This window comes from Lepisosteus oculatus, chromosome 10 (assembly GCF_040954835.1).
Source record: "Lepisosteus oculatus isolate fLepOcu1 chromosome 10, fLepOcu1.hap2, whole genome shotgun sequence".
Taxonomy (NCBI): Eukaryota; Metazoa; Chordata; class Actinopteri; order Semionotiformes; family Lepisosteidae; genus Lepisosteus; species Lepisosteus oculatus.
Window position 1 is genome coordinate 27,982,002 of NC_090705.1, and position 27,921 is coordinate 28,009,922.

At 37.4% G+C, this 27,921-nt stretch overlaps 1 protein-coding gene across 4 annotated transcripts in view; it reads left to right on the forward strand.

Annotated features, from left to right (window-relative positions):
• The window catches only part of LOC102686834 (neural-cadherin), a 160,821-nt gene that overhangs the window by 70,491 nt on the left and 62,409 nt on the right, over positions 1-27,921 (forward strand). For all 4 annotated transcript variants that reach the window (XM_006635802.3, XM_015357512.2, XM_069195052.1 and 1 more), the window contains exons 3-12: positions 2,013-2,238; positions 2,631-2,835; positions 5,813-5,924; positions 14,546-14,795; positions 15,481-15,623; positions 17,045-17,217; positions 18,183-18,351; positions 19,138-19,308; positions 21,036-21,208; positions 25,406-25,573. In XM_006635802.3, the coding sequence (XP_006635865.2) occupies positions 2,013-2,238; positions 2,631-2,835; positions 5,813-5,924; positions 14,546-14,795; positions 15,481-15,623; positions 17,045-17,217; positions 18,183-18,351; positions 19,138-19,308; positions 21,036-21,208; positions 25,406-25,573 (1,790 nt within the window). The remainder of the gene's footprint in view (positions 1-2,012; positions 2,239-2,630; positions 2,836-5,812; positions 5,925-14,545; positions 14,796-15,480; positions 15,624-17,044; positions 17,218-18,182; positions 18,352-19,137; positions 19,309-21,035; positions 21,209-25,405; positions 25,574-27,921) is intronic.

The following is a 27,921-nucleotide window of genomic DNA, read 5'->3' on the forward strand; positions in this document are numbered from 1 at the left end:
GTACAGACAGCAGATACAAAACACTCTTTGAACACTTTCCAGCAAATACTGGGGATGCTGTCACTCGAATTAACAACCAAATGTGAGGTTGTTGTTGTTCTAATGTTAGAGAATTAGAAAAGAGAGGAAAAATTGTCATGTCTGGGAGCCCAACCGTGGTGACCTGATGATAATGGTGAGGAGAAATAACATTTCTGTAGTTTCAAATCTAAACTAAATGCTTCTGACTCACTATTCTTTTCTGACTCAGTATTCTAACTGTTTTTACTGCATTCAAATCACATGATCTCATTTTACAATAATTTACAGTGTTAATGCCGGTGCCTTTAAATATATAGGATTTTGTGTATTATTCTATAATAGTCTATTGAACAGTACAGGATCTGTATTGTATTTCATTGTATTTGGAAAAGTATGAGCCACATGTTTTACAGAGGTTCAAAATGAATTATCCAAATTAAACCCAAGGACTTAAAAGAAATGCCACAGGCAAGGGGATATTATTAACTGTGACTTCTAAATGGAAAATTTCAGTACAATATTTTGCAGTCAGTAAGATCTAAAAACTTTTCAGAATTCATAAGGACTTGTAGTGTGCATTGTTTTTTCTTTATGGGTCAGTTGTGTTTATAAGCTGATATTCTCACACTTAATGCAGTTTATTGCTGAGATTACTGAACTAAGGGAAAAATTATATTACAAGTACAGTATTTCTATAATCATTTTTGTTATTTATGGAGGAAATCTATTTGCAAAATGCTTCAGAGAATTCCATTGTGCAAAACCCAACACATTTATCAGAATCACATAAAATACATTATCAGCATAAACTCATGTTTTCAGGGTCCAGAAACCAGCAGGTTTTTATGTCTATGTTATAAGCACCTTTGTGGCAGGCAACGTGTATTAATTGATTCAATTAAGGTTGAATGAGACCCAGAAATGCATTCTAGACTTTGAGAACTGGATTTTTCAAGCTTTGCTTTACTATGTTTAATCAGTTATTTACATAGGCTTTCACCAAATTTAAAGATAATTTAGTTTTAAAAACAGATCTTTTTCTGGTGCCATATGAATTAGAAAAAGCATTTTTAATGTAAGACTTACTTATAACCTTTTTATTATTGAGACAAGACAGATCATAACTAAGGGATGTGCTTTAAAATGCAATAAATTCAGGTCTCAAAGGGGGAACTTATATACTGTAGCTAAAGACTGGAAACGTTTAAGCTTGTATACATTTTTTTTAAATATGTGAAAGAACAAGGAGAGTAGTGTAGTACATCAGCTCCTGTATAATGATAGAATTAGACAAGCTTCAAAGCCAAGTGCCACTATGTATTGCAGAGTTGGCAAATTCGATGCTTTCTGATGTCTCTACAGTGATAAGCAGCTGTAAGCTTCCTAGTGCTGCTCTGTTGCCTTAAGGATAAGGGTTAAAATGACCTGTCCTAGTTTTTCCTTTTTTCAGTGAAAAAAAAATGTTAAACCTCTACCAAATAAATTCACACACCACATGACCATCGTGCCCTAATACAACCTGCTGTTTATAAAATGTCTCTAAAAGAATATGAAGTGGAGAAAACACTCAAATCAAAACCAAAGGTTTATTTTGTTCATCTCTAGTAATATAGTCTTTTAATTTGTATTTTAATACTCTATTAGTATAACATTATTAAAGTATAGAACGTCCCAGTTTTATTTTGAGTTTTAAAGATTTTGGTTCTGTTATTGACTCTTTTTATGCCTTTACTGAAGATCATGTATGGGTCAAAGATATACTGTAAGTTGAAATCAAATACTTAGGGCAGAAAATATAAATCAGTTCTGTAAATGTTATCGATGCCTTTAGTTCCTCTGCTGCTCTGTCTGCAGGAAGCTTAAGGAAGCTTCAAAGTACAAAGGAAGACAAAGCTCACTCCTGATTATTTTAAAGAGTTTCTATGCAGTTTTTGTTCTCAGATGAGTCTAAGATGAGTGCCGATTTTAATCTTCTTCCCAAATCCCTTCAGGTAGCAAAGAGTATTTTGAGGTGGACTGGGACAGCGGAGAGATCAGGACCACTGGCTGGCCACTCACGCCACAGAGCGTGTATGTGCTAACAGTGCAGGCTGTCGACAGGCTCGGAAGGAGGGGCCCCTATGCATCCATATCTATCCTAGCTGGCTTTCGGCCCCCGCAGTTCACCAACATGTCATACACAGTGTTTGCTCCTGAGAATACTGCAGCAGGACAAGCGTAAGTACAGGCTTGCTGGGGGCAGCTGCTCACTGGGAAGGAAAATGCCTGAATCTGGCCACCAGTCAGGGCTCATTTGTAATCTCTTACATGCAAAACGTGCCCTCCAAAGGAAGACTCAGGTGTATCAATTTGGCCAGAGATCGCCAGATTAAACAGATTCACTTACAGTAGCTTCTAAACTATGAAACTAACAAGATGAGCCACATTTCGTCCCCACTTTTGTATCCCTTGAGATTTTTCTTTCATTTAAAAACTAGAAATGATTTATATGTGCCTTTGAAGTAAAGGTACTGTACCACAGAACATAGTATAAGTTTTATTTGGAGCAGAGTCATCCTTGGGAGCACAGATTATGAGTGATTAAAAAATCTGTGACTTGTGGTCTGCAGGGTTGCTGTCATGAAGGCCGTTTCCTTCCAGCGCAAGCCCCTGTCCTACACTTTGCTGTTCAATCCCAGCAGCCTGTTCAGCATTAACCAGGAGAGTGGGGTGCTGAGTCTAACACGCAGTGTGGACTATGAGAGTGAGCACCACCTTCATCACCTGCAGGTGGGAGCAATGGAGCAGGGCACTGGGCTGAGCACCGTGACAGAGGTATAACCACCTTGACTGACTCATACTTACAGCATGACATTACTGTACTTTGACTATTTTAACTTGTCCATTGTACAGTAGCTGAGATGTACTTGAAGGTACTGTGCCTTGCAAAAGTGTTCAGATTCTTCCTATGATGTCACATTTTGTGAAATTACAAAGGTATCCAATTTTTATACTTAATATTTTATGCAAAACATGAATGTTAAAACTGAAGGCCTCTAAGTGTACAATAAGTTACAGTAAAGAATGAAGCATGTTGATTGCATAAGTATTTAGATCCATGAACTCAATATATACCTTTGGCAGCAATTACTGCTGCAAGTCTTTTTTGGAAGGTCTCTACCAACTTTGTGTACCAGTGTAGTGCAATTTATGCCCATTCTTTATGGCAGAATTGCTCAAGCTCAGTCAATGTGCTTGGGGATCGCATATCAACAGCAATTTTGCACTTCACAATTAGATTCAGAGAGGACCATTCAGACTTTCACTTTCTTACTTCTTAAGTGACTACTGTGTATTTTTGGGCTTGTGTTTTTGATTGTCCTGCTAATCTGTTCCATACAAACCCCTTTGTGGAGTAATTGGGATATTGTTGACTCACGGGTATTTCCTCCCATCTCATCCACTGAACTCTGTAACTCTTTGAAAGTCACCGTTGGTCCAACAGTGATTTCTTTAACAAGTTTCCTTGTTGTCCAGCAGCTGAGTTTGGAAGGATAACCTGATCTAAGGGGTGTCTGGGATCCTTTCTCTTCTTAATCATAAACTTCACTATACTCAAAGAGGTATTAAAGACTTTTGAAATGTTTTATACCCTGATCTGTGCTTTTATAAAATGTTTGGTTTTGAAAGCCCTTTGGTCTTCATGGTTTAATCTTTGGCTAACTCTTTTCACTGCCTGACTGAGGGACCTTGCAGAAGTAGATGTATTTCTTCTGAAATAATGTCAACCGCTATTAATGCAAGTAGTACCCGTAATTGAGTGACTCATTAAGGTAATTGGGTGTTAGATGTTCCACAGAAAAGGGTTTGAATACTTATGCAATCAGAAACATTTCCATTTTTCTTTTATATTAATTAATCTACTGTATTTACTTATGCCTTTTTGTTTTTTCCTTAAGATGTGTGAAATCGGGTATGCGTATAACAGATATTGTTCCTTTAAAGTGTCATGACTGCGAGCATTAAAGCAGCAAAATGTAAAACTGTGAAAGCGACTGAATACTTTTGCAAGTAATTGAACTGTGAATGATGACGTCTTCTTCTCTGATGTTAGGTGATGAAACATTTGTTATTTACAAGTTATTTAATCATTTTATTATGGTTAATAGTTCTTAAATATATTTTATAGAAGACATTGTTTGATTTTGTTAAGAATACAATCAGATACAATAATCCCAAAAATGAATTCTGAGTCACTACAGCATAACATTCAAAAAGTGAAGTAGTTCATCAACTTCTAATTTGACTACAGTTCCAAATAGGTAACAGGCCTTTTCATTTGGATCAGTAGTACAGTCCTATATATTCCAGTGCCACATCACACATGCCTTCATTTAGCTTCAGCAAAGTTGCATTCCTTCACTGCAGAGGTAGTGGCAATGGAGTACTAAAGAGGAATGAACTTGATGACATGCTTGTATAGTAATCTTAGCATTGTCATGCATGTATAGTATTCTCTATAGCACAATGTGTAATGTAACAAGTAAAGGTTTATCCCATGCTGTAAAGAGAATAGAATAAACCTTTACTTGTTCCTTTACAGCCTGCTCTTGCTGATGCAGCTATCTACTTGAATTACAATATGTAATGTGACAGGAAATACTCTTATCCAATTAATTCATAGGTATTTTTTAAATTATTTTATAGCTATTTTATCTTCTACAGTATGGTGTCCTTTGACTAGAACTGTCTCTTTATGAATTATAAAATAATAACACTACTTCAAAAGCATGTCGATTTGATGCCAAATTTTACCTTTTCTTTTTTCAATGTTGAATTGTGTCCTGGTAACTTTCCAAATTCATATTTAAGTGAAATTAACACAAAAGATTTTCCCTTTCTAGGCTTACATCTTTACATATTACTTTCTGAGAAAAGAGGAAAAAGCTGCACATTGTGGCAAAAAAGATTAAGTAAATTCCTTGCTGTGTAATCACTTTAATTCATTATTTTTTTCAATAAATCAGGAAATGAAGAGAAGATTTTTTGCAGTGCTGGGAATACGTCAGCGATGTGATTATTTTAAATGAAAATACCAAACTCAATGAGTAGTAAGGTTTGCTCAACACAGGCATGTGAGCTGCATTGGAGTGAAGCATGATCTCTTTCATGTGATATACTGCTGGATGGCAGCCTGACTTGACAAACCTCTGTTATGACATTTTACTTCCATTCTTTAAAAACATCAACTGCCATAGCTGTCTCACTGACAAACACAACTTTACCTTCATCTGTGGTCCTCTCTCTTGAACCCTTGTCTACAAATGCAATGCTAACAAAGACTTTAGTTCTTGACCTGGACACATTCTTTCTTACAGCTTTTTCCTATTCTGTCAGATCTTTGTCTTTCTTCATGTTTCAGGGAGAGCATTATTTTAATCTATTTGATAAAGAAAAGAAAGAAGGATAAATGAAATAAGAACTCAAACAAATACTCCTCTCTCCCAAAACACTCTTTTTGGACTTAACACTAGCAATTATCCCAAAATGGTTGTGATGGATGTTGCATTTTATTTGAAAGAGAATGTGCTGTGTTAGGTTCTGCCAGAATGAACATGAGTGCTTACATTTTCCCTGCTACATCCGAAACTCTAATGCATTCATCTGCATTAACATCGTCAGCATGCTCCAGAAATCAGTGGCATAAAAGATCGCCTATGCTCCTGATGTGGGATAAGGTGTGACGAATGAAACAGCTTTGCTGTAATCTGGCAGTCCCCCGGATAATGCAATTACTTCCGTCCCGCTGCAGGTGGTGGTTCATATCAGCGATGAAAATGACTGCACCCCAGAATTCCTCCACTCCATCTACAGTCGAGACAATATTCCTGAGACCATCCCACCTGGCACGTCCTTACTGCAAGGTGAGGATCTGTGAAGCCCTGGAAACAGTCGTCTATGAGTTCACATCAGCTTCCAAAGTGCTGTATATTAGTTTCACATTTCCTGTCTTTATGTAGCATTGTGTAGCATTTTCATACAATTATAATTATGTTTTTAAAATTAAGAGTTTACTGTTATTTTTTTTTAAGAGATCAGGAAATGTTTTGATGCAGGACAGTAGAAGAGGCTGATAAAAGTCACTTCTAGTTGTGCACATACATCAGATGAAAACAAACATAATGGTAAAGATGCATTTATGAAAACTGAATTTCCTTTTCTTAATATTCCCTGTTGGGAACTACAACTGAACTTAGAGAACAGTGGAACAGCTATACAGTGATAATCTTTTATTGTTATCAAAAGCTTTTAAATAGCCATTAATTGATTGGTCACTGTCACAGATGTCAGAAGGGCATGCCGTGGAATGACTAGGTGAGCAGTAGAGACCCTAAGCATAGCAGTAAAAGGGGCAACACGGTTAGCCCAGGCTCAGGGGGTCAGGCAATGTCGGTAAGAAACCTATCCCCTTTAGGCCACGGATGGGGGCGACCTGATGTCTCACGACATCCGTACCCTCAATGCTGAGAAAGGAGCAGAGCAGACACTGAAAGTTAATATGCTACACAACAAGAGAAATACATGAATAATCACAGGGAACAAGGAACAGGACAGAAGTAGAGCTTTACCCTGTACTAGGTGTACAGGGTGTGACAGTCACCTACAGTACTTTTTTTATTGGAGTACTATAGGTGAGTCGGTAACTAATGTGGCAGAATGTAACACTTTAAAACACTCTGAAACAATTTCAAATTCTTGTTCAACTTCTGCACCCAGCTTGAGAGTGGAGAGGAAATGTGAGTGCTTTTTGACTGAATGAGCCACCTCTCCTTGGACACACATAAATAACTCAGCAGAGATGTCCATCCAAGTTGTGACTCATGGATGCATTAGGAATGTTCTATTTTAGAAAGGAGAGCCCCTGTGGGGCTATTAATCATGCCTTAATTAAAAAATAACTTTTTTTAACCAGTAAATTCTAAGTGGTACCTGTATTGCAATCAAAGCATGCCTGGGGCTGCATGGTTTTTTGTCTTGCTATCATTTGAGTACTCTCCTCATGAAGATTCCTTCATAGTATGTTTATAGGCGCATCTACGGTATGTGTTCGTTCTTGTCACTAGTCACAGTTGGCTATATCACCCTGATGAGCTCCCTTTTGGGCAAAACAGCTATCCATGAAAACTATGACTTTGTATGTGCAAAAGTCACAAGAGAGCTCCATCTCCCAAGCGACGTGATACGACTAATTAATATTCATCCCAATAATTCAAAAGTTAAACATTAAATATCCTCACCAAACACACAAGTCACTAAGGTTTTAGTGATCTGTATACATTATATAAATATATTTAGTGATCTGTATACAGTACATTATATATATATACATTTTTAGGTTTATTCCTTGCTGAAAAGAGAAGAAAGGAAACATTTGGGCTGTGGAGCCTTCTTTGGGTGTGGTTGTCTTCTACCACAGATCGCTGATCCCAGTTAACTCCTATCATATTCATAATCTCATAAAAAGATCATACCCACCTTTCCATCTCAGAGGTTCTAGGAGAAAAAAGAATATATAAATCTTGGTGTGTTTTAGTTTATTTCAAGACTTTAATCTTTGATTGATAGTGTTGCCTTGGTTTGTTCTTGCAAAGTTTTTTAGCTGTAATGATTACTTTTTGCCATCAAGATGATACATAAACAGTCCAGGTGGCATAAAAATTGTTGTAATTATAATAATCAAATAATGAAAATGTCATGTGACCAAAGCCAGTACTAATTCCTGAAAAATATTTATCTCAGTTTGCAATGAGCAGAATGCAGGTTGTATGAACTGCATGTAAAAGTGATCTAGAGTGAAGTGAAGTACTAATGGTTATTGACAAATTTTGATCTGGATTATCCCTTTCTTTGTCTAAATAATCCTTCAGAGAAAGCACAATAATTAATCAATTAATTGATTACACTATCAACAGTTTCAGTATGATAGTGCTGTCAGCATTTCTTTCAACAACACAAGGAGGGTATTTTATTTTTTTCTGTTCACTAGAATTGTGTGTGTATTGTCAAAGTTTCAGTTTCTACTTCTGATTATATTTGACATAGATCTGTGTCAAATATAATCATTGAGCACAAGCCAACAGCTAATTACAAACTCAAAGCATTGTTTTGGTGAGAATGGAGAGCCTTTATTTGAACTGGGCTACAATATTAAAAATGTGGTGAATACGGAGTTGTACTCACATGCAGAACAGCAGGTTGCTCAACACATAAGGGAGGTCTTATGGACATACTGAAAGATTACAATGGTAATCTGCATTAGTATGAAATGCATAGGAAAAAGCAGTGTTTAATTCTAGAAAATGGAAGGAAAACCAACTTTAATATTGTAGAGCCTTCTTTGGGTGTGTCCTGGCTGTCCTCTGATGTATAGTTTCATTTTACTTTAATAATTTAACATTATGTAATTAACCTCTACTTGTTTCTAAAGGGTACACTGCACAACATTATTGCCTTTCCTTTTTAAATAACCATATGTCCCTTGAAACAGTCAGTCCTGGTCCTGGAGCATCCCTATGCTTGCTGTTTTTTTCTTCTAACTGGGCCATTAATCATCAGTGCTAATTGGTGGCTATAATGGATATGCTGGCCTTAAAACTATCTCAAAGTTCAATCTTTCTGACGATTGCAGCTCACAGAACTTGATACAGTTACTTATTAACTTGCCAAAGTAAGATCTTTCTCTTATTTTTAACTGAACATCTCTTAATAGATTGTTTATTCTTAATTGATAAAGAACAAACACAAGTAGGAGTGATACTGTATCAGCTCCCACAGTGAGTCAGTGTTTCTTAAATGTATTACGTTTATTCTTAATTGATGAAGAACAAACACCGGTAGGAGTGATACTGTATCAGCTCCCACAGTGAGTCAGTGTTTCTTAAATTCATTGGTTTAATTTAGTTAATTTAGTTAATCTTAAATTCAGTTGGTTCTATTTCACCTAACACCTCAATGAAGACAGTCCTGAAATTCACTAATTAGCACTGAATCCATATCAGTTACAGAGGGCATTTGAAATTAAGAATATACCTTAAATAGAAAATAGAAATAAATTGGCCTGTAGCTAACAATTCTGCAGGAGAGAAGATAAAAGCCATGTGATTTTAGTCATTTTAAAAATAATCAACAGATGAATTACCTTCAGCAGTTAGCACTGGTAAGGGCCCAGGTGGAACAAAAACCACCAGAAACAGGGGTACTCCAGAACTGAGGACCAATGCCCTAAAGAACTGAAAGATTAGCCTGTCTATAAAGTGCTGAACCTCAGTTTTCACAAGTGTGACTATAACATTGACTATAACTACTCAAAAGCTATTTTTTAAAATAAATGCAAAAAAAATGAATGATCTAATACAGATAATTAATGAATTTCCTTGAACCATTTTTTTAAAGAGCAGTCTGCAGTTTGTTATTAAGCTAATTTTGGATAATTAAAAAAATCACATTACTGAAAAGGCAAACACTTGTTTCTCCATCTCAGACTTGAATATTTTTATAGGACAAATAGTATTTTAGGACAAATAATTTGCTTTCCTCTTGTTGTTGGTACTGATTGTAATACAAAGTCTTCTAAGCCACAGAACTGAATACTGATATAATTGTCAGGTGAACTCACAGGTACAGACATCTGTTCACTGATTAGCGCTTAGCTGCATATACCATTTGTTTACCAAATGTGTTAGCAGTATAAAGACAAACAATCTACTCATTCTGCTTAGAGGGAAGGACAGAGGGGAAAAACAAGATTATTATTGTTATTTACTTTAAGCTTGCATTAGACTGTAAATTGGGTGAAGCTTTTAATATGAGCTACTGGGGACTGATTTGATTATTCAATTATCATCAATTATCAAGCAAAAACTTCTAGAAGGATTTGGCTGAGTAGAAACCTCCTTGCATAAGTTTCCTAAGTTTAATTTAGTTTCCACTGTGACTCCAAATTTATAGTGCATGCATTAAACATGGTAATAGGTAGCCTGAAGTGATATTATATTAGTCTGTGTATTTTTAATGAACCTTCTGTTTGAATCCTATCCTTAAGCCTTTGCCTTATCCCTCTGCAACAAGTTCCCTGCTGTCTCCATTGAGGGTCTGCATAGCCACATCTGCGTGAACTGAACTAGATATTGCCTTGGAGATTAGGGCCTTCATCTGTATGAACCAAATGACTGAGCTGGGTTCACCTAATGACAGCTTGCCAATGGTATAATGAAGCAAGGCCTCTAGATTTGGCTCGAGCTCTGGCAGGCTGCCTAATGACAGCAAACCCTTCTTGAAGTTTACTTTTGATCTGCTAGAGTCAACAGCAGCTTCTCAGCGGTTTCAACAGATGGGCCCTTAAATTTATCAAATAAAGAATTGGCCTCTCCACATACTTTTAATTAATATTGGCTCTTTTAACATGACAGAGTACTTAATTAAAAAAGCACTTACTGTACAAATCCAGCAGGCGCTAGTGGAAATGAAAGGGCTCTGCTTGTGAGCTCCTGAAAAGATACTGTAGGGATCATACCCCGTAGGGCGTTGAGGAAGCATAATTTTTCCTGTCATTGCCATATATTAAATGTGATAAGCTATAAGTGCTATTCTTAAAAAAAAAAACTTTTTTGAAACAGTAGTAGTATGTTTGCTTCTGTAAATTGGATCTCTCCTGTACATTAAATCAAACCACTGGCAGTGAAAATTCTGGAAGAATGATCAAAGTAAGGGAATGATTAATTGTCTAATTTCAGTGATTTGAATATGTTACCCATGCTATTCATTTAAAGTATGAGAAATATATGGCCACATTAAGTCCAGACTCCCTACCTCTCTGGACCCTCTCCAGTTTGTGTATCGTCCCAAGTGGTCTACTGATGATGCCGTATCCCTTCACCTTGCCCTGTCCCACCCAGATAAGAGAGACACTTATGTGAGAATGCTGTTCATTGACTTCAGTTCAGCATTCAACACAATCATTCCCCAGAAACTGAGAAAAACTGAGCTGGCTGAATCTCAACGCCTCCCTCTGCAACTGGACTCTGGACTTTTTGATTGAGAGACCTCACAAAGTCCAGATTGGAAACAACATCTCTAGTACCACGATACTGAACACTGGAACCCAGTCCTGTTCACGCTGATGACTCATGATTGCTAAGAGAGAGAGATCACTTTATTAACCATATACTGTACAATTTCTTGCATTAGGAATTTGTCTTTTTGCATACCCCAGCTTGCTCTCCATGAGACACACAGGCACCCAGATGGGGAGAGAAAAGCTCAGGGTCAGAGCACAGGGTCAGCCAATTATACTGTACCCCTGGAACCATTGGGGTTAAGGGCCTTGCTCAGGGGCACAACAGATTAAGACTCCTCTGCCGGCTGCAGGATTCAAACCGGCAGCCTTCCAGCCACAGGCGCAGATCCTTACCCACAGTGCCACTGCTCCGCTCCTAAGCCCAGTGCAAATTACATCATCAAGTTTGCTGATGACACGACAGTGGTGAGCCTCATTAGTAACATCGATGAGGCACCATATAGAGAGGAGGTGAAGCAACTAGTGGACTGGTGCTTAAACAACAATCTGTCTCTGAATGTAGATAAGACAAAAGAGATGATAATTGACTTCAGGAGGGCTCGCACTGATCACCCCCCCCCCACCACCACCCAACTACACATCAACAGCTCCCCTGTGGAGACAGCTAGAAGTACTAAGTTTCTTGGTGTGCATATCACAGATGACCTTACTTGAACCATCAAAACCCCCTCCCTAGCTAAAAAAAACACAACAATTTCTTCACTTCCTGTGGCGACTGAGAAGGGCAAATCTCCCCCCCCCCCCTCAATACTATCCACGTTCCATAGTGGTACCATTGAGAGCATCTTAAATAAACTGCATCAGTTTGGTTTGGAAATTGCAAGGCCTCAGTCCCTGCAACAAATTATCAATATGGCAGGAAACATCATTGGAGCCTTCCTTCCGCCCATTCAGGACATATACCACAAACGCTGAACGCACGAAGCCTCCAGTATTGTGGACGATCCCTCCTACCCCTCCTTTGCCCTCCTGCCATCTGGAAAAAGCTATCGCAGTATACTGGCTAGCTCCACCAGACTCCATAACAGCTTTTTTGCACAGGCTGTCAGGCTTCTCAACACACTGGTACTTGCTGCACGTACTCCAAATCTGGAAACTTAGTTCTTTTTTGCCTAATGTCAGGTATATTGTCTGATGTATTCTTTGCACAATTCTTAGCACAATCATGTAAAGTAAATTGCACAATGCCCACTGCACTTTATGTACCCTGTCAGAAATGTCTATGTCTGCATTGTCTTAGCATTGTCTTGTCTGTATTTGCACCACATTGCACTCTATGTACCCTGAACCGTGTCAGAAATGCCTACTGTATGTCTACATTGTCTACAGCAGGGGTGCCAACCAGTCGATCGATCGCAAGAAATAAAAAAATTAATAAATGGGCTATCTGACTACTTTTTTGATAGCCTTAAAATTTATTCAGATCTGTGCATGGTAATGTCATACATTTTACTGCCCTTGTGTGTGTTTAACCATTTTGAATGGGTTGTAAAAGTCTCTTCCCTGAGTGCTGGCTGACACTGAAAAAAAGGCTGCAGGAGATCCATAAATAAAGAGTATTGTGTGTGCTACCCACGAGCAGCAGTTGGTTTTCGAGAGGCCTAATACAAGATGGAAAGCAGTAGTAATAAAAAAAAGCATTTGATGACGCTGCTGACTTGCTGTTGGAGATTTCAAAAACGAACATTTTTGGCGAGGTTCAGACAGTTGTAGCCTGAAATCAATGTGTTTCTCAAGTCCTCTATATATGGTGAATTAGAGGATGACCAGTAGCTTCTGGATTTAGCATTCCGCACAGACTTTAATGAACTGCTGAATGTGGAGCTGCAGGGACACAATAAAAATGTCATCGACAAGATGAACAGTATCAACACGTTAAAAAAAATACAAGTTTTCCCAAGTAAGCTTCTCGGTGCCAATACTCACATTAAGGTAGGACATTCTTTTTTCTAAAATTGGGAACATTACTTGTTCACTGTAGGATGAGTCACTTGCTTTTATTTGATGTCATTTTAGTGATGGGTATTGTTATTGTACTGTGTACAATATGTGTCCACAGTCTGTTTTCCCTATATCAGAGCTTCATATTCACACTGGTAGATTGTGCTAGACTGACAAATGAAAAAGTAGATCTTACATTAAGAAAGGTTATGAGCCCCTGGTCTATAGCATTATCTTGTCTTGTCTTGTCTGTATTCGCACTGTAGACCTGGAGAACGATATCTCGCTCCTCTGTATACTCGTATATGGCTGGAATGACACATAAACTTGAACTTGAAAGAGAGTATCCATGCCCTCTTTTCCTCTGGTCCCTTTAGTCCAGTCATTGGCTGTGACTCTCACTGCCCAGTTGGTTATGGGATGCTAAAATCAAGTAATACTGAGATAAGCATGGAGTCCTCAGCTTGACTCCCAACACTTGTGCGTTCCTTAGTAGATGTCTAACATCATTGAATTGCTGTCAATGAGAAATATATCAGTAACTGCTGTGATCTCTGTCTAAATTCTACACTTTTCACCAAACCGAGTAAGAAAACTTTAGGCTATATTGTGAAACTGCAAATTCAAATCAAAACAGTTATGTTAAATTTATACATTTCTGTAACGGGATAGTTGTGTTGCTTGGTTCACATGTACAGATGTGGGCACTTACTCCAGTGCATAACTTTGCTCTAATTAATCAGGCCATTGACCCTCTCTAAACAACACAATAGTGCACAGTCCATTCACGACAGCTGCTTTGTTACTGTTGCATGGGTAAGACTTCATTCCTGTAATGCTTTTAAGGGATTCTTATAGTTAATATAACTGGATTTTTTCTTGAGTAAAGAAGACTGTGTGCTTGTATGTATATATGTATTTAAAATTTGGAAAGGTATTTACAGTCAAATAAGAGAACTACTGTATTTCACAATGAAATGACAATAGGAAACTAAAGGGTTTACACAAAGCAGAATAGAGGTCTAGAACATATTACCCTGCTGGGTTGTTGAAGTAAGATTTCCATTTCAATTAATGGCCAGATGCTTGAACCAATAAAATACTAGCACCAAAATGAGCAGAGATGGAATAAATCAATTCCATAAATCATCACAAGGCCTATAAAATACTTTATTTCATCTTGCTGTTTGATTCGTGAAGATGCTGATCATGCAGGAATTCATATTGCAATTGGCAACAACAAAAATTGATTTTCTATTTGATTTAGGATAACATTATGTTTATTTCACAAATATTCCTAAATATTTCATGGTGAAATTTCAGCAATTACAGAAACTGAAGAAAATGACTGTGTGCTTTGCAGTGCTTGTTGGGAACCATGAAGTACCCTGTGTTCTGCACTCAAAGTTCAATGTTTTTGGTTCTCCTAGTCATTTTTTTAACCTTGGTTTTGTCCTTTCTATCTAGTGCTGGCAAGAGACTGTGACACAGGCCAAAACTCTGAGATTTCCTTCTTCATCCAGAGCAATGATTTTGACATCACACCCCAGGGAGTTATTAGCTCCAGGCAGCAGCTGGACTATGAGCGTGTAAATCACATGTATGAGTTTGTGGTGATGGCTGTGGACAAGGGCTACCCTTCCAGAACTGGCACTGCGTCCGTGCGAATCCGAATGGCCAATGTTAATGATGAGGCTCCTGTCTTCTCCCAAGCTGTGTATGGAAGCTTATTTTTCTCTTTAACCAGGGCTGAAATTAATGAAAGTAGTAAAATGACTGGTGATGTATTATGTATATGTTAGCTTTTATAGATATTATACAGTATCTAAAACTATGAGAATGGAAAAAGTCAATACAATAAAAATAGTAAATCTCCAATATAATATATTGATATTGGTCATTGCATTTTGCTAAAACTGTTAAGTACTGTTAAGTATATATTTTTCATGATTCTCTTCCTGACCACTATGAATTCTGATCATTTAAAGTTACCCATTTAGTGCAAATGAGTGTGTGTCCTTGAGGCAGCTGTGTATCTTATGTTCATTGCAGCTCCTAGGAAAAATAATTTCTCCAGATCTTGGAGAAAGCTTGAAGTGCCTGCTGCCTGTAGACATTTCTTTTCATTTAATTTCTTTAGCAGCTGTGAGCAATGTAGACATCAGCCTCATGGACACACCCTGTCCACCCCTGATGCACTACCTTCAAGTTGACATCTTGACAGTCATAACTGTTGATTAGGGGTGTGTACAGTTCTTGTATTCAAAGCACTGGCCTGTTTTAGCTTCGATTCCAAAGTTCTTTTAGGGAAGCAAGGAAAAAGGCCTGAGGTTACTGTCTTTGGTGGCAATGCACTTTAAATTTCAGGACCCATATAAAATTACTCTTTCTCTTTGTGACAGCTACAAGTCTTTCCTTTCTGAGGACGCTGGTCCTGATAGTCTAGTGGCCATTGTCCATGCCAAGGACCCTGATGGAGATGCTGTGACATATGCTATCACAGGGGGAAACGAGGACAGCAACTTTGAGCTGGACAGTCAGAAAGGTGGGCAGAGACAATAGTGTGGCTCAGCTGCTATCTTTTCCTTTCCAAGAAACACAGGTCAAATTACTATAGAAAAAAATATGGCTTATAATCAATTTGAAATGTCTGTTAAAAACTAAAATGTAATTATTCTCCATTCTCAACATAGTCCTGTTTTTAATAAAGGATTGTCAGTGGGCTCTGTCTTTATATAAAAACAAACACCCCGGTGCTCTGGTTATCATTTGTTTACAAGTGCCTTTGCCTGAAAGGGGGAAATGCTGTCTGATGTTAAGCTCCTCTTCCTTATCACATGGTTGCACTGCTTCTCCAAGATTTAGTTTATTACAGGCCAACTAAACAGATGGCCCCTGGCTTCCTCACTGTTAAATTGTGAAAAGTTGTCACTTCAAAGAGTTAGCAGCTTTTTTATTTATTTATGTGATTATATATTTATTTTTTGTACATATTGCAAAGGGAAATACATCAAAGTCCAACAGCATAGTCTGGTGTTGTACTACATTGTAAAGAATGTTGAACAAAGGCACATATTTTCCTTTCATAGCAAAGTATTTTTTATACATTTGTATATACAGTATTTTTTTTTCTGTGCCACTCTGCTGATTTGTGAGTGATAATTAGAAGCATGCATTTAAAGAAAGACTAAAGGAATTATGTCCAGAAGCAAAATGGATCACAAGAAAGAGTTCCTGTGAAAGCTGTAAAAATATTTTTAAAGGCTGACTTTTTTCACAGGTTTAAAATCATTTGTTAAATTAATTGCGTTAAGGACACATTATCAGTTTGATTATAAATCAAATGTTTTCTTAATTTAAATATTATTTTATAATCTCAAGTGGAGGACCTCATTCATAAAGATTAATTAACTCAATCTTCTGAAAAAAAGAAAGACTTTTTACTGTGAGTTAACATTAGTGCTTTTTTCTGCCTGTAAGTCTTGAATTAGCCTGAACGATTTGTGACATCTACTGTAGCATCTTCATAGTAAAATATAATTTTTATTACAGCTTTATTGTTTTTTTGTTAGGGAAAACACAGGTGTAGATTTAATGTGATGTTAAGTGGTTTAGGAATCTGTACCTTAGTTCTTAAACTCACTTATTACCAAAAACAGCTTTTATCCTGTGAGGAATGTATAAAAGGTAAGCATCTTAGTCCCTCGTGGGAAAATAAGTTTTGTAGGTCAAAGAGTAATACCTCAACAAAATGTAGTGAAGAACATCAAAAAAAAGAGAGATTGAGGGATGAGAGTTACAAAGTGTAAATGGAGTGTTATGATCTAAAATAACAAGGTCATCTGATGGAGGCCTTTATCTTGCTGAAGATGACAATGGCTGTTACCAGAACAGAAAGTCAGGTTGTTTTGGAACACCATACTGATATTTCTGAAACACAGTGACTTTCCTAACATGCTCCTTTAGGGATTATCAAATTGCGTAAGAGTCCCTCACCTAAACTCAGAGGACCCCAGTATATCTTGAACATCACAGCCACAGATGACAATTCTGCAGGAGGACCCCAGGCGCTTAGCAGCTCAGCCCAGGTCATTGTGGGGATCAATGACATCAACAACAACAAACCAATCTTTGAGGAGGTGAGACTCGGTAATCCATGGTGACACGGTAAAGTCATGAAAAAGTGTTGAACATGTTATGAATATCCTCTGTATAAACCAGTATGAGTTTATGATAAATTACTTTAATCATAAAGTTTCATGAATAACATATGATGAGGTTAAGGGGTGAAACTGTAAATTTTGTTTCCTCTTTAGAGAGGACATTGAAGATATAAGTCTGCCTCTGCCTTTGTAACTAATGATGACAGAAATAAAGAGCAGCCCATCTATATGTAAAATGCAATCAATAGCTGGATCTTACTACAGCACAGTGTCAAACACAATTCCTGAAAGTTTCCAAATGCCTTTTTCTGTTGATCCAATGAGCTCTCAGTGACTTAATTGCTTGTTTGATGAGTGAAATGATTTAAACACTTCTCCAAGGCCATTAGAATGCAAATACCAGGAAAGACCTGACTTCATATTTATCCCTACCTGTTTGACACAAAGGTCCCATTGGAAGGGCCATCTGATCGGCTGAATGAGTAATGGCACTCATGCAAACACAGACTGGGCTCTTTGATCATATGATCATTTGCTTGAGCCTCGGTTATGTCACTCGCAGACTGACTTGGATTACATTAACAGTGGCATACAATTAACTGAGCGCCACCCAGGGTAAAGCAAAATCAGTCATGACTTTAGTCTTGGCTTTCAGCGACACAGCAACACAGTGACCTTGGTAGCCTCCCATCTCAATGAGCAGAGAGAGCTGTTGGCTTTTCCTCAGTTCCACCGAATGAAGATATCTAGTCTACAGTATGTCAGATTAAAGATTAACCGGGCTCTCATGACAATTGTTTTAAGTCTTAAGGAATCTAAAGAATTGAATGAAGACAGAAGGCACCTTTTTTTAAAAGATATCTCAGAAAGTATGTCTGAAGCAGAATGTAGACATTTATGTTCATTTTACAATCTAATATCTCTGTTTCCTTGCCTTTTAGTGTCATACATACAGTGTAAATGCCTTTGTCCAGGAGAACCAACCTCCAGGAACCTTTGTGCTGAGGGTGGATGCCTATGATGCAGACACAGGAGTGAACGGAGAGGTCAAGTATGGAATAATGCACCGAGATGGAACCACCTCAGGATTTGTCATCAATCCAGATACAGGTAATGGATCTCCTTCCCCAAAGGATGTCAGCAACTTGTCAGCACATGGATCTTTGAGATTTTGTTGGAAATATTTAATGTTTTATCCCAGAGTCAGGTCATGTAAATTAAGATTACACTCAGAAATTATTACATCAGATTTCTGTTAAACAGGCACATTTGCTTATGGTATCAAACATCACCATAGTCTATATCCAGCGGTACTAAAAGTACAAACACAATCTTACAGTGATGAACATCCTGATTCTTTAAGGAAATTGGAACTTAAATTTCCTCAAGTTGAATGGATTTCTGTAATAAAACCTGTATAAAAAGTGCAACACATATTTGTCTTTGTACTTTTTTCAAAAAAGGATAGAAGACACATAAAAGATAAAATATGCTAAGTCAGAGTACATATAGTTTATTTTCTAGATGCTGTATTTTCAGTAATTCTATGGCTTATATCAATCTTGACAAACCTTCAGGAAAAAAATCTCACAAAATGCTTTGTGAGTATACTGTAAACCATGAAGACTGTTAAGGTTTCCTTTTGAAGTTTGTACATTGATCCATCTCTATATTTTTTTTCTTATCTAGCCCAAAATATTACAAAAGAACTAAGGAAATATAGAGGTTCTGGTTGCATGTAGCATGTTTACATGGAAGGTGAAATGAGTTTGTGAAGATGCAAATCACAACTAATAATAGATTTGTGTCTCTCCTAAATAAACTGGATCAGAAATGATCAAACTCATCCTAAACTGCGGTGTGATTTGTTTTTGCTGTTTGTGTGCAATGCTACAGGAGACATCAGCACTGCCATGAGCTTTGATCGGGAGAAGCAAAAGGAATACACACTCTCAGTGACAGCCACGGACATGGCTCAGGAGCCTCTCATTGGGATCTGCCAAATAACTGTCATGATTGCTGACGAGAATGATAATGACCCAAAGTTTGAAAACAGCCGCTACCAGTGTACGTACAGAGGAAGATGTGCTATTTGCTGCTTTAGTGAATCACATGATTTTTCAAGTTGGAAGCATTATTATAATTATTCTTCTCTCATGAGAGATCAGGTGGTTAGTCAAAAGGCAGTCCTAGTAAAGCTGCATAAAGTCCACTAAAGGTTGGTCTATTATTTATTGCACTGGAATTTCAACTCTGGTTCAGACATTAGCTTAATTTGCTGTAGTTAATGTACATAGAAAAGTAATTTAATTTGAGCATCTTAGCTATAATTTAGCATACCTACATAAAAGTATACAAAATGCATTCTGTTGTGGTATCCTTTATGTGCTTTGGTATTTTTTCAAAGGCCCCAAAAGATGGTTGTTCAAAGTTGACAAGCTTAATGTTTTTCACATCCTTTACCTAAAGAAAATTATAAAGCATATACTGTATAAAAGGGACTCTTCTACAAAATAAACTAGCTATGAAAAATGTCCTAAATTGTGTTGCTTCTAAAGTAAGGCCTAGAGCATCTGGATGTTACATTCGTTGCACAACAGATTTGATGTGACAAGCAAATGTGGTTTACAACGTAAAACATATAGTCCCAATACTTCCTTTGATGCTGCAGGCTGAATAAAGGAGTAAAAACTGGAAAGTTTATATTAGGCTATCCCAGGAGAATCTGTACTTAGGTTAAATATTTAAATATCTACTGTACCTTTTACTCCAAATGAAATAGTATGGGCAGGACTTTATTGCCTATACAGCTCATAAATGCATCCAAGGCTTTAAAGTTTAATTTGATAATTCTGTTTTACTTAGAGTTCACTAAGGTATTGGCATACTTTTTCATTCAGTGTTTTACTCAATACAAACCTTTTTTAATTTAAATTTATATTAAATTTCTTTAAAACCATTTTTTAATGATGAAGGAAAATTCTTCTATATTGTGATTTACTTTCAGGCTCCCCTATTTGGCTTGTTGTATTCAGGTACTTAGATTCATGTTTCAAACCCTTAAATGTTTTTTTTCCTAAAGAAAGTAATTTGCAACTAAATAACTAAAATTCACTACTTATGATAATTTTCTTCTTCAGTATTGTACATGTATCCCCTTTTCTGCAGTATAACATAAAAATTATAGGCATCAATTTTAAGTTTGCACTTCAATTCAAGATAGCCCATGCAACATAATGTTCTACCAATTGAATAGCTGCACCATCTTGACAGTTTGTGGGCTTATTAACACCATGAAGTGTTATGCCATTGAGGCGTAAAGGTCTGTTTTTTGCAAACTACTTATTTCAGAACAGAAAGTGCTCTTTGTTCTTTTTTTCTTCCATGTTGCACTAAAAGATGTTTTTGTAGCCCATCTTTCTTTTTCTTTCATAAACATAAAATAATGCCAATTTACCTTCATTCTCACATTTGTGGTGTACCAGCCCTATTCTGTGATCAGCTATCACTATTTTGAAATGTCCTTGCCACCGCATGTATTCTCAGCTTTTTTAACTTGTTTTTATTTTTATGTAAATGCCTCACAGATTTGCCTGTAAACTTTTCTCTCTTAACAGTTGGAGTATGTTTATGGTTTTATTTTCTTTTATGCCTGAACATTTAACTTAAGGACGTAATATGTTAACAGTAATTCTTTGGAAGGCTGGTTCTAAAAAAATACATGTTTTTTAGAACCAACTCTTTGTTTCAGTTGGATGCATTATTGGTGATCCTAATGAGTTGTGCTTTCTCAGATTTCCTGCGCGAGGACACTCCTGTGGGGACAAGTTTCTTGCGAGCTGCAGCCCACGATGATGACCAGGGGCCCAATGCTGCTATTACCTACTCCCTGTCTTACCAGCAGCCCGCCTACTTACACATTAACCCAAACACTGGCTGGATTTATGTCAATCATCCCATCTCCCAGGTTAGTGGAAGTCCCATGAAGGATGTTACACACACACCAACTTAGTCTTGGTCAGTGTGTTGCTGTGACAGTGTTATCTAATGGTTTAGTTTTTTTGTCATTGAATAGTATTAAAAAAACACCTGAAGTTACCATTATACTTGATAATCTGTACTTGAAGCCATACTCTATGTCAGTATGAACTTGTAAAACGTTAAATTAATTAGTTACTTAATACGTTTTTGTTTCCATTTGGAGTTTTCCATTTTGAATTTGAGTACAGATTTACTGTAAGTATTTTTTCTGATATTCAACTAAATTCATTTAATGCATTAATCATCAGACACTACCATGATATTTTTCAACTTTTAAATTGGAATTTTAAATATATTGGAATTGCCCTTGGACAGGACACCCAGGTGTCTTCCATTGGAATACAAAAACAGAGGCCGTCCTTGTATCCCCATATGGTTAAACAATTTGAAGGGGCTCACATCATTATCTGACATTAGTACAAGTAGGTAGATGCGTCAGCATGTGTAGACTTCAAAGGCATACTGTAAGTAAAGGTTTATTCAATGCTGAAAAGAAGAAAAGAAACATAACATTTCACCTGTGGAGCCTTTTTTCGAATGTGACACCCGAATAAACCTTTGCTTGTTCCTGATTATCTGACATTAACGGACAACTGCAAAAGCACTACAAGGGTTGGATAAAACAGTATTTTATTATGGTTTTCTTAGCTTTTGACAAAACAGTGACTCCTGTGATTGCCAAGGTATCTTTTGTCAGCCCACAGTTGTGTTAATGACAGACTCTCCACTCTTCCAATCATCCATCTCCCCTGTTAGTCACTGTGAAGCTTGCAGTTTCTCAGAAATAATTGACTATACAGTACGTAGTGGCTGTAAGGAGGGTGAATATCTTAAAAGTCATCATTCTTCCTGTGCGGTACAGGGCTGTGTCCCAATGTGCATACTTGTCGTCTTGTGCCCTTCATATGCCTGTTCCTGCTCAGGTCTGCAAGAGCTTAGGGTGTCATATTTATAGATTTGTGTTTAACAAGGGTACTAACGAGCGCCCCCCCCCCCCCAATGTGCCATCGGAGCGGACTCACCTGAAGAGAATTAGCCCCACTTCCTCAGGAGACGGTCATATTTCATGTTGTAGCCTATCAAAGCAAAGAAAAGTTGCAATGGAGAATAAAATATTAATGCTTTAGTAAAAGTACATTTTTTTACACTTTTAAAACTTACAATAATTTATGTAAAAACAAAATTTCATGACAGTTCTTCATATTCATACTGTATGTATTCTATGTACGAAGTGCTGACATTTCGTTACACCATTTCAACTGATGAATATTCGTTTACCTCCGGTGTATTTTGTACAGGGAAAGACAAAGTATTTTATACTACAAAGCTTTGAGGCATTGCCAGGTTTACCTTTTTGAGTATACTTTAACCACTTCGAATCAGTCATGTTTAAAGTGAATGAATGCATAATGTTCCTCGTACTGTCGTTTTTGTATTCGGTCAGACGAGATTAAATGTATTTAATAATATAAAGTTTTGAACAAACTGAGAGCAGTATTGCCAAGTTTTTCTTAGTTTGCCCGATTTGAATCCAGTCTATTGTAACGCAAATGGCCTCCATTGCTTGCGAGAGCTGGCTTACCAGAGTGGTGACGTCACCGCCCTTCCCTGTGAGTAGCAGGGCCCGCAGCCGCTGGGCTGAAGGGAGATTTCCCATAGGCTCAAGAGGCTGGGTCCCTGTTGAGTGACGCTGGAGGCCTGGGTTCGAGTCCCTGATGGTGGGGGGCCGACCTGATGCGGCAGCAGCGAGGGTGCCCACGTGAACCCCGAAGCGTTACATTTGTTGTTAGAGTGGGATGGGATAGCCCTTTGCTGAGGTCCTGAGTTAAGCGGGGGAGAGTGTAACGCATACTGCCTCCATTGCTTGCGAGAGCTGGCTTACCAGAGCAGTGAAGTCACCGCCCCTCCCTGTGAATAGCAGGGCCTGCAGCGGCTGGGCTGAAGGGAGTTTTCCCTTTGGCTCAAGAGGCTGGGTCCCAGTTGAGTGATGCCGGAGGCCCGGGTTCGAGTCCCTGACGGTGGGGGGCCGACCTGGTGCGGCAGCGGTGAGGGCGCCCACATGAACCCCGAAGCGTTAAGCTATGTAACATGAATCAACATGATATGTCACCACTTGTATGCAGATGGCATTTTCTTAAAGTAAACTGCGAGCGGAGAATTGAAAATTATTTAAACAAATCTCTTCTGACCAGCACTTGGGCACTGCAGCAGCAACAACAGAAAATATTTTGACCGTGCAACAGTGTCCCATTACTCTAATACCGGTGCCCCTGGAATGCTTGGGCGCTTACCACAGTTGTGCATCGTCACAGAAGACCGGTCTTGAAGGAAGTGCTTCGGGCGCAGTGTGACTGAGACATGGCCTACTGTAGATGTCATGCCGTAGCTGACAGCAAAGTCATAAACAAGCAGTAATTCCACATTTCTTGAGTAAATAATAAAAAATAATTGGTGATTCCAAGTTTAGAAAAAACTTAAATGTCAATGAAGACTAGTTCTCATATCAATTGAGAACTTGCACAGAGGTCAAAGCGCATGTGAGAAACTCAAGGCAGTAAAAATAAAGTAAAAATAGTTTTTTATTTATTGAGTGTAATGAAAGTCATGTGCAACTGAAAATAAACACTGAAATATGAAGGTTTCAACTCTTTATCATGTTTATTAAATTATTTATTGATGCTGGTCTTCTATTTGCAGAAATGTTGGTTTCTTTTTTGACACAAATAACTTTTTTGCTATTTGGTAGCTCGGTGCAGGTTGTCTGAAATTCAAGAGCCATGGTTTGATGTGAAATCACTTCCTATCACACCTACAATGTGGGACAAGGAAGTGGACCGTGATCTTAAGATCTTGACAGCTCTCTGGCTTTGTTGCATTAACAAGGGAGCTACAGTAAATGGGGTAGGGTGATTGCCAACAATCTAGATCAAATGAGAGCCACCTGGGAATGTTCTACTGCACCATCAGGTGTTGTACAACCATATTACATTTATTCACCATTGCTGCTCTACAATGAAAAGGTTGAGCTGCCAGTTGCAACTGGTTGCAACTGATAAGTTTCAGTTGAACTTTTGCCTGGACTGAAATATTTATGCATATTTCATATCCAACAACTTTTAGCTTTTAAGTTGTCTTCCCCTGAATGATTATTATCGTTTCAGACAAAGCCTGAGGCAGATAGACAGGGGAGCTACAGTATTCTGTTAATTTGTGCTATGTGTCTGCTTTACCCCTACTTTAAATAGTGTACTTATCTCAATATAGGTCATTTAAATGGGTCCAGGTCTGAGACTTGTTTTTACAAGTGCTACCTACTGTATTACTGCCACACTTTTGTCAGATGAAATCATGTTTTGAACTCCATGGCATGTCAGGGGAAGTTATCTACAGCTGCTCCCAGATGTTGTCTGTTCAGGTTTGTTCTTGTAAAATATCGTTGCTTGACCCGAATAATGCAAAATTTTGGAAACTTTTATTCATGAGTTCACTTAAGAATTGTTTTTTGTTAATGTTTATTTCGTGTATTAATGGTAATGGTCTATGATAAGGAGGAAAACATTGAAATACAATGTGCATTCACTCACCACACCTGTGAAGCCATGGCAGCAGCACATGATTTGGCCGGGGGTGGAGTTAAAAAATAAGTCCCAACCTGTTAAATATGTTTGGTTGATAATTTACTAATTTGCTTAACTTATTGACTTACTCTCATATTTTAAAGAGGAATCATGGTAGTCAAGTGATTAAAACTTATTCAACAGTATCTAGTTAATTTTTGCAGATGACTTTCCTTTATTTTGAACAATTACTCAACCTGCTTGTGTGTTGTTGTTTGGGTTAATTGTAAATATCACTCAGTTTATCTTTTGTGAAACACTCTGGATTTAATCATCTACTACTAATTATTATTTGGTAGTTGTGAAGTGAGCAGGATTAAACTTTAAGAAGATTCAAGATTATAAAATGTAAAATTTTAAAATGAAAAATTGATTTAAAATGAAGAATGTTTTTTGATTCATTTACTTTTTATCAATAACAGTTTGAGGTTATTGTAGATACAGGAAGAACTCTTCACGTGACAGAGATCAGAGATAAAGCAGTTTCACTCTTTCTTCTCCACAAGACCTCACAGATTAGTCAGCAGATCATCGCCAAGGATGGAGGAAATAGAAGCAGCTCCGTGGAGCTGACAGTGATCATCACTAATGTGCACAACCAGCCACCTCAGTGGGAGCAGGACCAGTATTGGGTCACTATTCCAGAAAACACTGTGCGGGACACAAAGATAGTGGTAAGGGCATAAAGACTTTCCTGTTGTTATTACTAATGTGCACAATCACTTAATTTTGATTGACTTTATCAAAAGCCTTATGTATAATCTGAATTTAACATTGTTTTGTTCTGGTTGTATCCATTTGTACTGTTGCTTCTTCAAACAACTCTCATGTGCCAGTTAAGCAAGACATAGTTTCTCTAAATCCATACTGACTATCCTTGAGAATCTTACTACCATTCAGTTAAGTTATTATTATTATTATTTCCATAACCTTATATGCATCCTACTGTATTATGCAGCAAGACCTACTGTATAGACCTATGGGGTCTATAATAATCAGTCTTACACAATGTTTTTTATGGACATTTCTCCAGCCAATGATTATTACTTGTGTCTTAAGCAAATGCTAGAGGAATGTTGCTAATAACATATGAATAACATGCTCAAGGTCCAAGAGTTTTGTTCATTTTTATGCTTCTATTACCTGAAACACTTCTGCCTCTTCTGTTACTTAATATAGAACTGTGTCTTTCCTCAGCAATAGGCAATTTATCGCTTGCTTCCTTAGTGAACACCTGACTGAAACATTCTTTTAATACATTAACCATTTCCTTTCATCTTCTATATGTCTCCCATTATTTCTGCATCCTTTCCTCATTTTTTTTACTGTCGTCATATTTAAAAAAAACTTTAATTATTATTTTCTCTGTCTTTCTTGGCCATTTATATACATGGTCTTGCAATGCTCTGTACCTTTCTTTAATTGTGCATTTTGTAGCGAACACATCTAAAATGAAACTAAACCTTCATTGGCTTTAATTGAATTGTGTTTCTCTCATCATTGGCAGACCATTGTAGCTTTAGTTTTTTGCTCAGCCTGAATGACTGGCACCTTTTCAAGGCCTGGAACAGTGAAAGAATCTGTTCTTGTACTTGAAGGGGAGTTTACAGGTTGAGCCACCACCTTCATACTATATTTTCTTTAATTTATATTGTTGCCTACTTTTTGCTAATGTTGGGTGAGACATTGTGTAATTGCATAAATAACACATATTTACACCTAATTGTTATGCTTTTGTGGGTTGGTGGTGTGGTGGTCCAGTGTTTGTGCCTCACAGCTTTTGGATTCATCTATTATGTACTGTAGCACCTTCTGTGTGTAGTTTGCATGTTCTTCATGTGTCTGTGGGTTTTCTTCAAGTGCTCTTTTTTGTCCTACTTTCTGAAGACAGCCTAGACTAGGTTCATTTGTGTCTCTGAATTGTCCCATTGGTATGTCCCTTTGATGGACTTGGAAACTGCATCCTATTCTGTATTGTGCATTTGTACCTTCTATTGTAGGCTTCTGGCATAGGTTGTAGGTTGCACCACATACCAGGAATAATTACTGTTGGACTTTATGCAACCATCCATCAAGTTGGCTTTTTTAGTAAGCCTGAAGTAAACTGCTCCAAAAAAGAAACTGAATGTATAAACACACCATGTCATTGATTATTGTAAGTCATACATTTTGTGAGCTGTAGCTACATATTTCTCATGAAAACTGGTGTTTAAGAAAATCATAAGACTCATTGCACAACCATAAATTCATATTAAGAATGTGCCTGTCCCATACACAGTAATGACATAGTTAATCTGCACAATTAATCTGCAATCTGCATAAAATGCAGTTAAGCTTTGAATATATTTTGAACAAAATGCTTTAAACTGTTTCACTGTCATTAAAACACTATTAATGCATGTCTCAGACTATCATAATTTCAATGATAGTACAAATTCAGGAAGTTCAGTATCCAATGTAGCCACAAAAAAATATTTTAGATGGATCAAATCATGCACATAAGAACATGAGAAATATTACAATGGGAGGAGGCCATTCAATCCATCTAGCCCATTTGGTAGTTAGCTAATTAATGCAGAACACTGTGCAGTGCTGTAATATGCAATGTGCTGTGTATTTTACACCTTGAAAAATAACGTTATCATTCCATGTACAGTTACCCTTTAGAAGCACTGTGGAAGCACATTTTAGAAGCACATTGTTTTGTTTTTGCTAATGTATATTTTACACTTGTGAATTACAGTAAATGCCAGACTTTCAAGGCTATATTTCTTAATTCATTAAGGGACGAAGCCCCACATAACCATACATCTGTCTTGTAATCTGCTCCCCCTTTGGGACCACCTTCTATAGATATTTTAGTTTTCTTGCAGATTATATACAGTAATCACAGTACTTTTAAACTTATGCTTGACTTTCATTTTTCAGCATTTTGAATTGGAAGTTTTCAGGTAAAATATTTCATGTTTACAAGCACAGCTGGGTTTGTGTAAAGTGTTGTAATGTGAGGGGTGAGTAATTT